Genomic DNA, 13,465 nt, shown 5'->3' with positions numbered 1-13,465 from the left:
AACCAAGCTGCACCAGTAACTCCAAAGTGATGAAAACGCAAATGGGACATTTATGCGAATGGGGCAGTTTAGGCTCCTAAACAAAATTTGGGAGCGATTAGTTGCGTCCACACTTTGACCATTTCGTTTTCATTCTGTATTATTTTTATTGTACACATTTTTTTCCAATCAACACAGCATTAAAACTGAGAAAATTCTCTAAAACTTTCTCGAGGAAAATGTTGTGCGATCTTGCTCCTGTCAAAAGATGCAGCGTGCTTTAAACTGGTCTAAAACCCATATCTAGCAAAAAAAAAACAAGTTTAGACCAGTTTGGAGGACGCTGTATCTTTTGATAGGAGCAAGATAGCACCATACTCTTTTCGGAAAAGTTGTTAGGAATTTTCTCAATTTTAACGCTTAATGTTGGTTTAAAATTCAATCCAAAATTTAAAAAAATCCAGATTCAAAAAATTTTGTATTTCGCATACAATTTTCCATACAAAATTTTAAAAGAAGTGCACTAATTGTGGCCGCAACCAATAGGTTAAAAATTTTGGGGGTTGTTTTGAGGCCTAAAAGGCACCAAAACAAATTCTTTTGGTTTTTGTTGTGATCATTTTTAAAATTTTCCATTTAACGACAAGCCAGTCTAATGTTTCTAGACATGTTTTGTACTTGATTTATCTTCAACTCATATTAGCCAGGGTCCACCTTTTTTTATTTTTTTTAAATTTTTTTTTCGTGTTCAGGAGGTCATTTTTCATCAAGATTCATTCTGAGAAAAACTTTATTTCTCTTGGTTTATGTTTTTCTTGTTCCATTTTAATTTTTTCTTGCATTAATCTTGTTTAGTTTATATTTGTTTCTGATAGTATTTTTGTTTTTCTTCCACCTCCTATCGTTACCTTTTGCCTTTTTATATTCTCTATTGAATTTTAGCATTATTAATTGACCTGTAAAAAAATGAGTAGAGGCATAGTTAGAGCGTCAAATTTCCCGGGGTTACAAATTTCCCGGGAAACGGGAAATTTTCAGCCAATTTCCCGGGAAATCCCGGTAATTCCCGGGAAATTTTAAATTAATTGAAAATTATTATGATTTGGTTTTAATTAATAATATGCACCAAAATTGTATAGGACATCAACATTTATGGTTTAAATAAGTGTAAAGATCAATTAACAGCTTGACTGCATGTAAAAAATCATTCAACTACAATAAAATTTATTTTGGTATTTTTTGATGAGAAATATTTTTAAACTTGCCTCTGTGACCAGTTTATTGAAATGAGAAAAAAAAACAAACAGTAGAAAGTAATTTTTCAATGTTTTTTTTTGTATTATTATGCAACATGATTTAAATTATACGATAAATTAACATCATTCCACAGAAAGTCTTCTATTTTTTCACATTTAACCCTCTAACACCTGTAGTTGCACCAGTGCTCCATAATTCTTTTATTTCAAATTGTAATTTCTTTAGTACTAGGTATTCAACCAATTAAATTAATTCTTTTTGCACAAATTCGATTTTCATCTCATTTGATCATGGTAAACAAAAACGTAAAAAAATCTCAATTTTAATTTGGAAGTAAGGAGTTAATATTGTTTTGATGAAATAACATCAATCTGTTAAAAGGTTACCTAATTGTAATAATTTAAAACTCATTAAGCAAGATCTATTCCCAGTTGCTTCAAAAATTTATATTATCAGAAATAATTCTGATATCATAATTTCTGATAATCAGATTAATTATATATAAACCAAGCAATACATTTAATTGAACAAAATCATGTTGAGTTTGTTCATTTATTATTTTTTCAGAGCATTTTCAAAAAATAGTCCAAAAATTTAAGAAAATGTATACTTCCGCTTAAATTTCGGGAATTCCCGGGAAATTTTCAAATTAGCGTAAAAGTGGTTTTGAGTGACTCACCACACATAACCTTAAGACGCCTAGAAATGAGCAGAAACTTGCAACAGAGACCACAAAAGACCCGGGGGTCGTTAAAGTGGATTAGGGGAAAGTGGGGCAAGTGTAACAAGCTAAGGAAATGCTCGTTAAAACCCATTAAAAACGTTAAAACATCTGTCGGATTTTTTCATAATCATCTTATTTCAGGTCTTGACTAAGACTTTGATAGAACAAATTTTGAAAAAAAACCTGTTTTTTAATGTTAAAAATTGATTTTAAAAATTTTCATTTTCCGTACGTTCTACTCAACTAGTGGGGCAAGACGAACAACCCGTTGGGGCAAGAGGAACAATGCATGAAACAACATGTTAATTTGCTAACAATTGAACTGCTATCACTGTGAAACATCAGATTAGAATGTATTTGAAATGTTTTTTAATTTTTAGATTAAATAATAATATTTTACTAAAAATTTGATCGTTTTTACGAAAAAAAAAATTTACTTAGATGATTAATAGTAAATTTTCATAATATCACTTAATTTTGCATGGAATTTTTTTTTAAATAATTGTTTATCAGTTTTTAAGAACTTTTACGTATTTATTTCCCAATAAAATATGTTGTTGCAGCAATTCGTAACTTTTTCCATACTAAAAATCCATATGGTACACTTGCCCCACCTGAACATGATTTTTTAAAAGCTCTCAAAAAAATAACCAAAAGTTAAATCATACTTTATGATAGGTGCAAGTCATTGGTAGGGACACTACTGATCTAGGAAAAAGAGCAGCTTGATAAAATGAGCCTTAAAACGAACCCTAAGCTTTATTTTGTACTTTCCAAATATTATAAGAAAACAAAGGTTTTGAAAAAAACTTCATTAAATCTTAAGCCCCGTGGCGTGTACGTCGTTTTGGCGGTTATGTGGTAGTAGAATCAGCTAATTGCACTGCTAGCAACAATTCCTCATACTGGAAATAATCAAAATTGTAAAAATTACGGCCGTACGAGCGATTGTTCCTCTTGCCCCATATGGTCGTCTTGCCCCACCTTCCCCTACTTTGCTTTTTGCTAAATTATGGCATTATTATCATTTAAATTGTTAAAAAATGCGTAGAGGCATAGTCTAAGACACTACAAAAAATACTGCATACTTATTTTTACTTAAAATATAGGAAATGTTAGTAAAAACACAGCCAAAGTTGCCCCTATAGTTGCGAGATAGGTTTTATAATCTTGAATGAAATGGAAATTAACAGACGACGAAATTTTATTGAGGTAACATGGGATTTTAAACAATACCAAGACTCTGAGAAATAACTTAATTTTTGTATAGGAAGTTTCAATCATAAAAAACAAGGTAATAATTTTATTCAGTAACGTTTTGTAAATCTTGTGTTTTATTAACTGAAATCAAACCACAAATATTTTTTTTTTGTAATTTGTAATTTGTTGATTTATTGGGTACGATAACTTGTTAGTAATAATTGTAAATCGAGTTCTATATGTACACTTTTTTAAGACTTGAAAGAAATCCATATAATTAACTGATTTTAAAATAATCATAATTTGCCAAATTTAGCACCCTCAATGTTTTAACAAAAATGCCCCAAAAAAACAACCCCCAAATTCTACTCACCGTTCGCGGCTAGTAGGAGTGCCATCGCTAATCCCACTAGGACGATATCCCTGGCTCTGGTTTGTGCAACATTAGTAATCGTCGTCGTCGGTGTCGTCGTTGTCTGGGGGCGCCATAGCTGGGGCCGGTTCGGGCTGCGGCCATCGTGGCCACCATCCTGGTGGCGGTGGTTTGAGGTCCTGCCGTGCATTGTGGCAAAACTTTTGGGTTTTCTTCTTTCTATGCTCGGAATTCCGAACCCCACGGGGTGGTGATGGTAGAACGCCACCACGAGAGAGAACAGGAGAGCGCGAGGTTCTGCTTGCTGGCTGACTGGTTCCGTGAAAAATCCTTACGTTTTCAAAATGGCGGACAGAATCACGTTTGGGGCTGGATGAGCGCGCGGAAAATTTTCCTTTCTTGCGCTAATGGGGTTTTGATAATTGAACTTTTTTCTTCTTTTCTTTTATTTGGCTTCTTGGCTAGCTAACTTTTACACACTAAACACACTTTTTGATTCACTCTACTGCACACGTAATTATTGTCATATGATTTCATAGACGTATCACAGATTTTTACTATTTTTTTCTCTTTTCACTACAGCTAGATTTATTATAGTTGGGTTAAGTACTGCACTAGGGTGGATCCTAGGGTTTTCACGGAAATCATAATCAAACTAAAAATAAAACAGCAATTTCTTCGTCACTCGTTCACATCTCAACTGGGGTTAATCCATCAGATCGTTGTCAAACTGTAGGAGGGAGTTGACCATGGTGCGCTCCAAACCACCAAAATTTACACGTTTCCGCAAATTTTAAACCATTTTTGCACCGTGCCCAAACTCGCTAACATCCAAGGGGCCGACTAGGCCCAAAATAGATTCCAGTAGATCCAAAACTGGTACAATTAGCGTTGCGATGATGAAGCTGCCCAATTTAGGCGCCCCCAGACTTTGCTGCAAATATGAGCTGCCTCCTCCAGCAAAAAAAAAACTCCTTAAATGTTTCCAAAATTGTTTGAAATAGTTGCACTACCGACTGTTGCGTTTCAAGTATATTTGCCTCACAAACAGGGCAAAAAAAGAAGCAGAGTTGCCGGCGGCTCTGCGCGAAGGAGCTGCTGCTGGCCTGCCTGCTGCTTCTGTCTGCTGCTGCTGCTGCTTATCGCCAGGGATTCTCGTCTCGGACTGAAACTTTGAAAGCGATCAGCGGCCGTGGAGTTGTGCGTGCGTGCCAGCGAAGCTCCACCAGGATTCCCCACCAGAGCGGAGAGAGGGAGAGAGAGAGAAGTCGCTCAGAGAAGAGAAGCTCTCTCAAAACACCCCCTAGTGTATGGGGTGGCCACCGCAAAGCCTCAACGAGGGAGTTGTAATGAGGGAGTCTTGTGTGTTGGAATGCTTTTGCTGTTTTAGTTTGGGTTGTTTTGTGGGTGTGTTGGTGTTGGTAAAAAGATGCATTCTTGTAAATTGGTGGGAAACGGTGGAATTTTGATGATTTTTTATGAAAAAAATTAATGTTTTTTAGATGAAAAAATATTTGTTTTTTTTTAATTGCATAGTAAAATACAGACTTAATTTTGTAGAAAGTTTGATCCGGATTCAGCTTTAACATTTCGATGAAAATACTATTTCTAAAAAATCCCAAAATACAAAACAAATGAATGCAGCCTGTCAGTACAGTTCAGACTCAATTATCCGCAGGAAAAAAAAAAACAAATAGCATCAGATAGTCAAATCAAGAGAACAGAAATTTTGATGTCTTATTTTTTATTGTCCTAAAACTCCTGATAAACTGCTCGGAAGTGATTTTAATCACTTAAAAAAAAAAAAAAGAACTTTTAAGTTCAAGTTGGCGGCCAAAATGGCGGTGATGAAATATTGAGGAAATGCATTTGGTAATTCAATAGGAACTCAAATGGAATCACAGTTCATGATTGTTCATGATTCGATATTGTACGTTCAGTTTCTTACTGGACACATTTTCATTGTAAAACTATTCCGAATACTTTATAAGCTTGTTCATACATTCAAAATCAAATAAAGACTTTTACCAAGGTTGTTAATCGATAAAATTATCGTCGATAATATTAGCGTCTAACGATAACGATAATGGTTATCGTTTTTGTTAGTTCGATAAATTATATCGCCGATAATGGACGATAACTCATTTTTAAAATCCTTCTTAAATCAAATTCATTCAACCATATCATGTTAAATTTTCAATGCTTTCACTAAGTATATATTTTTTGAAAATGAGTTTCAAATTATAAATACTCAAAATTGTTCACAAAATATCGTATTTTTCGAAAGTGCTCAAATTTTCATATTTTGCAATATGGGTATCAAAAGAAGCGAAATTTTGTATGCTTTTGCACTTTTAATAGTTTCTTTTAGAAAATACTAATTTTCACGACATAGAAAAAATCAAATGTTCAAAATTTGCAGTATGGGTATCAAAAGAAGCGATATTTTGTATGCATTTCTGTGTTTTTGTTATTAAATAAAATTTTCACAAAATACCGATTTTTTATGAAAATACTCAAATTTTCAAAATATGCAATATGAATATCAAACAAAGCGAATTGTTGTATACTTTTTCACTTTATTAGAGTTGTTTTTTTTAATCCTAAAATTAACACCAAATGCCTTTTTTAAATACTTACATTTCACAATTATTAGATAGACATTATCAGAGCTTTTTTTTTGGAAAAATGCGAACTCAAAATTTATCTGCCGTTTTTTTTGGCCAAAATAATTGGAGCCGTATTTTTTGGTTGGCTATTGGTCGTCCCAAAAATTGCAATTTTCGACAATTATCGCATAATTCACTTTAAAAAAAAAATCATAACTCCACGCTATTTCAACTGATTTTAGCTGTCTTAGGGTAATTAGTATGCCTTGCATTTGTTTGTAAAACTTTTTATTATAAGAACATAAATTATTTGAAAGGCTGTTAAAGATGAAATGTGTCCAAGTAAATTAAAATCGAAAGAATAAAATAAGGATGCTTGCTTTGATTGAACTTATCTTAGATTTGGTTTCAAATCATAATACAGTCGACTCTCTGGCTGTCGATCTTCCCGATTTCATTATTGCTCCATCTACCGATGAAATTTTCAGTCCCTTCAAACTGCATACTACGATTCTCTTCATTCCTCGATATTTTCTCTTGCTTGAAGGTCCCTTCAATTAATTTTACTCTAAAAATCTTTCTAGTTGTCAATAATTTCACTTTCTCATGGCTTGCATAGACATTTTTCTTTGAGAATCGAAGCCCCTCAATGTTTGACATTTGTTTGTTTTTGTTCAGTTACGTTGCCATCGTTCTCTCCTGGGTGCTGAATAGTGGTTCGCAAAACGGCCTCAATTTTGAACTGTCAAAGTGGAACCAATTTACTGTTCGCCAAAGTGGAGAGCTTTGTTATCGATCAAAAATTGTGTTTTTTTTTTTGCAAGAATGATTTTTTTTGGCTTTTGAGGACCTGAAGTTGAAGTTAAGTAATTTCTTAAGAACATTGAAGGCGAGATCGTAATTTTTTTTATAATTATGAATGGAAGTTGTTTATAGAGTTGATGCGGTTGTACCATCCAGAAGCTGTCTTAATTGTTTGATTCCGTTTTCAAACCTACTGATTTAGTGAAAATCTTTTCTGTTTGTTGGATCAGCTTTGCTAGAATTAGTGATGATTTTTCGCTGGACAGGAAGAGCTGCAGAATTCCAAAATAAGCCAAGGTATTTATCTTCGACATCGCAGAATGACACTCTCGTCGCAGTTCTTCGTCACCCGTATAAAAAGAAAAACCTTTTCTGACCGAACGAAACTTGAAAACACACACAATTTTCCAGCAAAATAATGTAGAAAACTAGACAAAATAAAACGCATACCACTGATTATATAACAGCGCATCTACCAATAAGAATAAAGTCATGATTGTGCTTGAACAGCCTCCTAGTTTGTAGATGTAAACAAAGTGGGATCATTCGAAAATCACGTTACGCATTCTCTCTATTCATCACCCAGGTTCTCTCCCATAGCTGGGAATCAGGAAAAAAATATTTTCAATCGAGTCTTCATTTTGCATCGTTCTGTAGACTGATGATTCTCTTCCTCGACGGTCCCTTGGATATTGACAACCAGAGAGTCGACTGTACTACTTTCTTAGACTTTGCTAGAAGATTGATTTTTTTTAATTAATACCCAATTATCATATTTTAAGTGTCATTTATGAAAAAAGTGTGAATGAAATACTTTTCTCTTTCAATGGAGTGAGGCAAATAAATCATTTCACCCTTAAATTTAGTTTATTCTAAACAAACAAACAAACAAACAACAAGTCTAACAAAAATCTCCACCTCGCGCACGTGTTGCCATCATAATTAAGAAGGGGAGAAGCAGTCCCATCAACATTACATCAACAGGAGCAAATTTTCTCCAGGATAAAATGCGTGAGAGAGATTCAAACGACTCTCTCGTGAGATAATTCCAGGAGTTTGAGTTCCCCCTTGGGAAAAGCTCAAAAAATTTCCCTCCCCAGCCACCACCATCGACAAAGGCCTTTTTCCTCTTCCTTTGGTGATAAGTCGGCTGTCCCGCTCACTCTTTTGTACACCCAACCCGAGCAATCTTCTCCCCCCTTTGATGTTGGCCATACTTGTTGGGGCTGATTGCGGTGTGCGTGTGTGTGTTCGTTATCATTGTTGCTTTTCTTGCTCTCTCCGTAGAATCGTGGAGGAAAATGGTTTCATTCAAAAAAGCTTTTTCGTCGCCAGCAAAGGAAAAGGATGACCACGTAGAAGGGGGGAATGTAGTAGGGGACAGATAACAGTTGGTGATGCAAATGAGTTGGAAAGGGGTGGAAATGGGAGGGGGGAAGGGTGTTGCTCAATTCAACGCAACACGCATGCCTTTCAGAATGGGAATGGGTTTTTTTTCTCTGTGTGTGTGTTTTTATTGTTCTTTTTCTTTTTTGCTTGTAGCAATTATGTCGCAGTTGTTGTGTTTTCACAGCTAATAGGTCGTGAACCGGCAGCAGCCATGTGTGCATCGTCGTTCGTCGTGGGCTGTTTGTGTATGAAAATGGGAAGGTTGATTGCACACGTGAACATTAAGCTCTACCAACAGCTATACCGAGCAATAGAGACCTACTTAGGAGACTTGGGATTGTTTGAGGGAAAATTTACTTTAAAATCAATCTTATAAATTACTGCATTTCCATGCTCATCTAAAATAGAAGTTTGATATTCTTGAGCTATTTTTTTACAAATTGAAAATTATTAGAAAATATTTATGTTTTCCCCAAACTTGTAAAATTATTTTTATTTCAATCATGAAGGAGATATATTGGTTAAAAATTGCTTAAATTATTGTAAGTTTCAACATTTCAAAACAATATCATCTTTGATTCGGCTCACTCAAATGCCATCACACAACACGGTTTTCCTTATAGATTTAATTTGAAAGGTGCAAAACCACGTTTTGCGCCGTTCCAATACAGACGCATGTAGAGTGTAAAGCTCGTACAGCTTAATCGAAACAAATGAAAGTAAGAGTTCGTTTGAAATGACAATGACAATACAGACAACTCCTACAATCAACAATGACGGAGTAGGGTTCTTAAAGCTATTGTTGTATAAAATTTAAAAAAATATTGAATTTAATAAAAATGCGGGTCAATTCAGAATCAATTTGTATAAGTCAAGAAGTGAAAATTTTGAATTATTGTTTATTCTCGATGAATTCTTAAAATTCAACCAAAAATGAATCCAGCAAAAAAAATCAATAGGCATTTTTGGAAAGGTGTAGAATGAAATGAAAAGTTAATTAACCCTTTTTCCTGTCGATCAAAATCTGGTTCGTAGGTTGTTTTCGTTGTGTAGGAGGGAATACACATATAAAAGAGAACACCTCTGCACAGTTGATGGTGAACACGTGACACGACCACCCACCTTCTGTGTAGGTGACGAATACATTTTTCTTCTAGGGAAAGGTCATCGAGCTGCAGGCTTGTGCAGTCCAGTGCACTTTATGAATTGAGCGGATGCGTGTGACGACAGGTGGTAAAAAAGGGAAAGGGACTTGGTTAAAGTGAATTTAAAGTTCTTCGCTGGATTCTCGCAAACTATGTTTATATTAATGACTTTTAAATGATTTCCCTTCAACATCGCTTAGTTTTCTTGAGAAATTTTATTATAATCTGACCAATACTTTAAATCTGAATTCCAAATCAATTTAGCATGTTTACAAAAACTAATGATTTTTAAAACATAAAAATCAACAATGACTCAATCTACATTGTTTAAATTATTTCAATTCACACCTACCTACACGGAAGAAAATGAGTTCCAATAAATCGTTTACAAGTGTTAATGAAAATGGAAATCAAGAACATAGTTTTTTATTTAGTTTTCTTACTTCTGATATCAAAATTGAGTACAGCTACCCAAATTAATCATATTCTAGTGGCTGATTGGCTGTTACATAGTCTAGGCCAGCAAAAAAATTCACGGTTTAAAAAAATAAATTTCTCGGCAATTTTAAGGCATTAATCTACAATACAACAATTTGCATTTTTTGAGTAATTGTGTATAAGTAAGTAAATTAAAACGTTATCAGTAGTTCAAGAATCAAGATACGAAATATAAACCCTGAAAAAAATATTCATTGTTAGAGCGTCCAATTTCCCGGGAAACGGGAAATTTTTAGTTAATTTCCCGGGAAATCCCGGGAATTCCCAGGAAATCCCGGGAATTCCCAGGAAATTTTTAATTTATTGAAAATTGTTATGATCTTGGTTTTAATTATTATTATGCAACAAAATTGTATAGGATACCAACATTAATGGTTTAAATAAGTGTGAAGATCAATTAACAGCTTGACTGCATGTAAAAAATCATAAAACTACAAGAAAATGTATTTTGGTATTTTTTGATGAGAAATTTTAAACTTGGCTCTGTGACCAGTTTATTGAAATGAGAAAAAAACATGCAGAAATTATGTTTTTCATGACATATACTGGTTTCAGCTCTTGAACAAATGGTGAAGCTTTTTAGTGTTGGTTTTACTCCAAACAACCGAATGTTTTCAAATATTTGATGCAAGCTTTGAAAATATTTTTGCATTTTTTGAAACTAAACAATAGAAAGTAATTTTTGAATGATTTTTTTTGGTATTATTATGCAACATAATTTAAATTATACGATAAATTAACATCATTCCACAAAAAGTCTTCTATTTTTACACATTTAACCCTCTTACCAGGGTTGCCAGGTTGCCAGATAAACCAGGGAATGCCAGATTTTTCAAGTGGCAGCCAGAATAAAGATGAATCATGATCTGTGCCAGATATTGACAGATTTTGCCAGATTTTTCATTTTCAAATGTATACTTCCGCTTGAATTTCAGGAATTCCCGGAAAATTTACAAATTTCCCAGGAAACGGGAAATATTTTTTTTTGGGAAATCTCGGGAAATTTTTTCCCGGGACGGGAAATTGAACGCTCTATTCATTGTACAAAAACAAACTCGGTTTTATGAAATTTCACAGATTTTTCGCCAACTGATTCAGCTATCTTTTTTTTTTATTTAGATTTTTAAAAATTAATTAGATTTTTTAAAAGCTCATAAAATTTTCTTTCACGATGCCTCAGGGCTTGTGATTATATAAGTAGGGGAAATATACTCATTTTAATCACTCTAAGCCGTTCGACCAATTCTAATCACTTTTGCCGTTTTCCGCTATTAAATCAATATTTTCAGATGTACCAACAATGGAAAGTTGCTTGCTCACTTTTACTTGAGCTATTTATTACTTTGGAACAGCCAAAAACACTTTAAGAAAGCTGTAATTTATGATCAAAGTGCTGATAGGCCGATAATAGAAATAGGCTGAAAAAGGGTATAGTTCCCCTATGTACAGTTTCAACAAAATACTTTTCATGTTTAAATGTAAGAAATCACAGAAAAAAAATGATGGTAATATTCATCAGAAAATGGTGACAGATTTTGTGTCCAAAAAAAAAAATGATTAATTTTACCCCAGAAAATGATGAATTTTCATCAGTTTTTGATGAATATCCATCAGGTTCACATTTTTTATGTAATATTACTCAAAAAAAGAGGTAATATTCGATTTCTCTGGAACGACGCAATATTTTTGCAATCTTTTAAAAGCAATTTGTAGGTTTTGTTCAGATCTACAAAACGCTTTTTGAAGCTTGCAAAATATTGTATGGTTTTAGAGAAATCGAATAAATAAAAAGCGTAACGCCACCGCGTAAAAAGAGGTTTCTCTGTATATCTGAATGTTACATTCATTCCAGTAGATCAAGTAGACGTTATTTACGAGTCCAGACACGAACCAACCAAGCGACCTCCGACGGTTGAACGCAGAATCAAAACAGTTGAATGAACAGCCGCTGAATGAATAAATGAACAGCAAAACCCCTCTCATTTATGCTGTAGCTTGTATTCACTTGTTTGGTGGCCTTCTCCAGTGTATGTGTTGTTTCTCTACCCGCATGGTGTCTCTCTTTCATTCATGTATTTTTCTTCTTTTTTTGTGTTTTGTTTTGCTCTTCACAAATCTATGCTCATTTGCATCGGATTTGGAGGCTGCAAAACCGATTGTTTCGAAATGGTACATATTTTAGTGCACCTCCAATGGGTGGTTGTGCTTCACGCATCACGAAGCATGAACTGCAATTCCGCCAAGTTTGGAATGTGCATTCTCAATCTTGAAAGTGGGATCGTTTCAATTTTAGGAAATTGAGATTGTTTCTTAGTTTGAACTAGATCAAATGATCATCAAGAGGAACATCAAAACTAGACATTTATTGGTAATCAATTGCGAACAAAGAACATTCCTGAAGAACAAAATTATCTTGAAGCCAGATTGCTACTTTAAACTTATTCCTTCTATTTGTGCACATGTTTGTGATTGAATCATCAAAGCATGCAGCGATCTGTTTGCGGTAAAGCATTTTGTTATTGTCGTCGATTTGTTTGTTTATGTTCAGTTTGCAGTTGTTTATTATTTTGAAAATGCTGTAAATTTATTAATTTCAATCGTATTTTTAATATTTATATTTTTTTCTCAACATTTTAAGATTGAATTGATTTTTTATACCTTTTATAAGTCATTTTCAATCATTAGCACCGATCCTCAAACAGCTACTGAAAGCCTGAATGTCATCTGTCACCAACTGTTTGCCGGCAGACAACGACCACAGCCTCGTCATCTCAACTTGCGCAGCCAGCGAAGGCGACCACCAAATCCCCCTTCCCCATCAAGCTTGGGCTTTGCAATGATTTGTGACTTGAACACAACACTCACAACTTGTACTATTAGCTCTGAGCATTTCAAACGCTTTTTGAACCTTTCTTTTTTTGAAAGTACGTTGAATGTTGTTTTTTTTTGTTTGTGGGTCAACAACAGTGGGACCAGTGGTTTCGCAATGAAAATTGGTGACTTTAAATACCTTTTTATGGGATTGGTTTTGGTTTGGACTCTCAAGCGTTAGACGAGCGTTGAGAGAGAGCGAGAGGGAAGGACTGGAAAATTGGTAGCTAGCCTTAATATGCTCTGCAAAACTCATTGAAACGGTTATTTTATGTGTCATGCGGGCTTGTAAAATTGGCAGCATTAGTGCAGTTCCAGATAGGGTTGTAGCTGAACAAATTTAAAGTGTGTTAGACTTAGATAGTTGTTTTTAATATAATAATGTTATATATAATGTAATACCATAGTTATAATATGTATTTTTTTATTTGTAAATTTCATTTTCATTTTTTTTTAAACTTCAAAATCATTTTAAATTGTAATCTTCATGAATAAATTAAGCAATAAGAATATGTTTTGTTAATAAAGAATAGAATAATTTAATCTAATTCCAAATTTACATGTATCTGAGCAAAACGCAAAAGTTGATATGGTGAATTTCATGCACATCTTGAAA

The 13,465-nt window shown here is 33.9% G+C and overlaps 1 protein-coding gene across 2 annotated transcripts in view; it reads right to left on the bottom strand.

Moving 5' to 3' along the window:
* LOC6035215 (protein Skeletor, isoforms B/C) overlaps positions 1-4,709 on the bottom strand; it is a 54,650-nt gene extending 49,941 nt beyond the window's left edge. For both annotated transcript variants that reach the window (XM_038261428.1, XM_038261433.1), the window contains exon 1: positions 3,534-4,709. In XM_038261428.1, coding sequence (XP_038117356.1) covers positions 3,534-3,723 — 190 coding nt within the window. In that variant the 5' untranslated portion in view covers positions 3,724-4,709. The remainder of the gene's footprint in view (positions 1-3,533) is intronic.
* Between the last annotated feature and the right edge of the window lie 8,756 nt (positions 4,710-13,465).

This window comes from Culex quinquefasciatus, chromosome 1 (assembly GCF_015732765.1).
Source record: "Culex quinquefasciatus strain JHB chromosome 1, VPISU_Cqui_1.0_pri_paternal, whole genome shotgun sequence".
In the NCBI taxonomy this organism is placed as follows: domain Eukaryota; kingdom Metazoa; phylum Arthropoda; class Insecta; order Diptera; family Culicidae; genus Culex; species Culex quinquefasciatus.
The sequence above is the reverse complement of the archived record's forward strand: the minus strand, read 5'-3'. Positions and strand labels throughout refer to the sequence as shown.